The 1,093-nt window shown below is 41.2% G+C and overlaps 1 protein-coding gene across 1 annotated transcript; it reads left to right on the forward strand.

The window, feature by feature from the left end:
* Positions 1–21: 21 nt before the first annotated feature.
* LOC107735972 (calcium and integrin-binding protein 1-like) lies at positions 22–1,050 on the forward strand. Its single transcript, XM_016547503.1, has 4 exons — positions 22–318; positions 428–581; positions 668–786; positions 871–1,050. The coding sequence occupies exons 1-4, from the start codon at positions 163–165 to the stop codon at positions 961–963; spliced, it is 522 nt and encodes a 173-aa protein (XP_016402989.1). The 5' UTR covers positions 22–162; the 3' UTR covers positions 964–1,050.
* The last annotated feature ends 43 nt before the right edge of the window (positions 1,051–1,093 follow it).

The following is a 1,093-nucleotide window of genomic DNA, read 5'->3' on the forward strand; positions in this document are numbered from 1 at the left end:
ATATTATTTTTATTACTGCCTTTTCACATGTACATCTTCTCTACCATGGCACATTTTGCCTTGGCATTCCCTGTGAAGTGGATTTGTTGTTGTGACAATAGCTAAACTACACAAATGTACAGTAGTTTAGTTACTGAAAGTGTATTCTAACTAATACTTAAAATGTTTGAATGTCACTGCATTATAGACTTTTGGGGCTCATCATCAATGTGTTTGTTTAGGGCACACAAAATATTCTCTGAACTCCAGGGCAGAGAAAGTGGACCGTACAGCTCCAGGGTGTCCATGGAGAAGATCCTCACACTTCCTGAACTGAAGGTAACACATAAAGTCTGTACTGCAGTCACAATGCAATATAACATCTTATAATCCTTCCAGATTTACCCATTCGGCTGTATATATTCTGTGTTTTTGTTGGCTGTCACAGTCTAACCCCTTCCAGAAAAGGCTATGTCACGTCTTCTCGACCTCTGACATGAAGGATGGCAGCTTGAGCTTTGAGGATTTTCTGGACCTCTTGAGTGCCTTCAGTGATTCGGCGACTCTGGAAATCAAGTCCCACTACGCTTTCCGAATCTTTGGTAATAGATGGATTGCTCTCAATATTGACATCTAACACGATAGCAGTAGCAAACACCACTCAATATAAACAGTTCTTATGCTGCAGACTTTGATGATGACGGGACCCTTGATGCTAGAGACCTGGAGAAGCTGGTGAACTGTCTGACCGGTGAGACGGACGACACCCGTCTGACTGCAGAGGAGATGAGACAGCTCATAAGCAATGTGAGTGTGGTTGGATGTACATCACATTAATGACAGACATCTGTCAGATGAACTTCACTAATGTAAACAAACGTCACTGTACAGATCCTCGAGGAGTCAGACATTGATAAGGACGGGACAGTCAATCTCTCTGAATTTCAGCATGTCATCTCCAGATCTCCAGATTTTGTCAGGTGACAGAATTTTGCTTTTTATTTAAAAAGGGAAAAACTGGACAGTTGACATATTTTGCTGCCTTCAGTCTAATTAAGCTGTAATTGGATAATATATATATATATACCGTATTGGCCCGAATATAAGACGACCC

Source organism: Sinocyclocheilus rhinocerous, unplaced genomic scaffold (assembly GCF_001515625.1).
Source record: "Sinocyclocheilus rhinocerous isolate Xijiao unplaced genomic scaffold, SAMN03320098_v1.1 C36403578, whole genome shotgun sequence".
In the NCBI taxonomy this organism is placed as follows: Eukaryota; Metazoa; Chordata; class Actinopteri; order Cypriniformes; family Cyprinidae; genus Sinocyclocheilus; species Sinocyclocheilus rhinocerous.

Coding starts and splice junctions, on each gene's coding strand:
- LOC107735972 (XM_016547503.1), top strand. CDS start 163: ATGTTTGAATGTCACTGCATTATAGACTTTTGGGGCTCATCATCAATG. Junction 319..427: donor TCACACTTCCTGAACTGAAG/GTAACACATAAA, acceptor TGGCTGTCACAG/TCTAACCCCTTCCAGAAAAG. Junction 582..667: donor CTACGCTTTCCGAATCTTTG/GTAATAGATGGA, acceptor CTTATGCTGCAG/ACTTTGATGATGACGGGACC.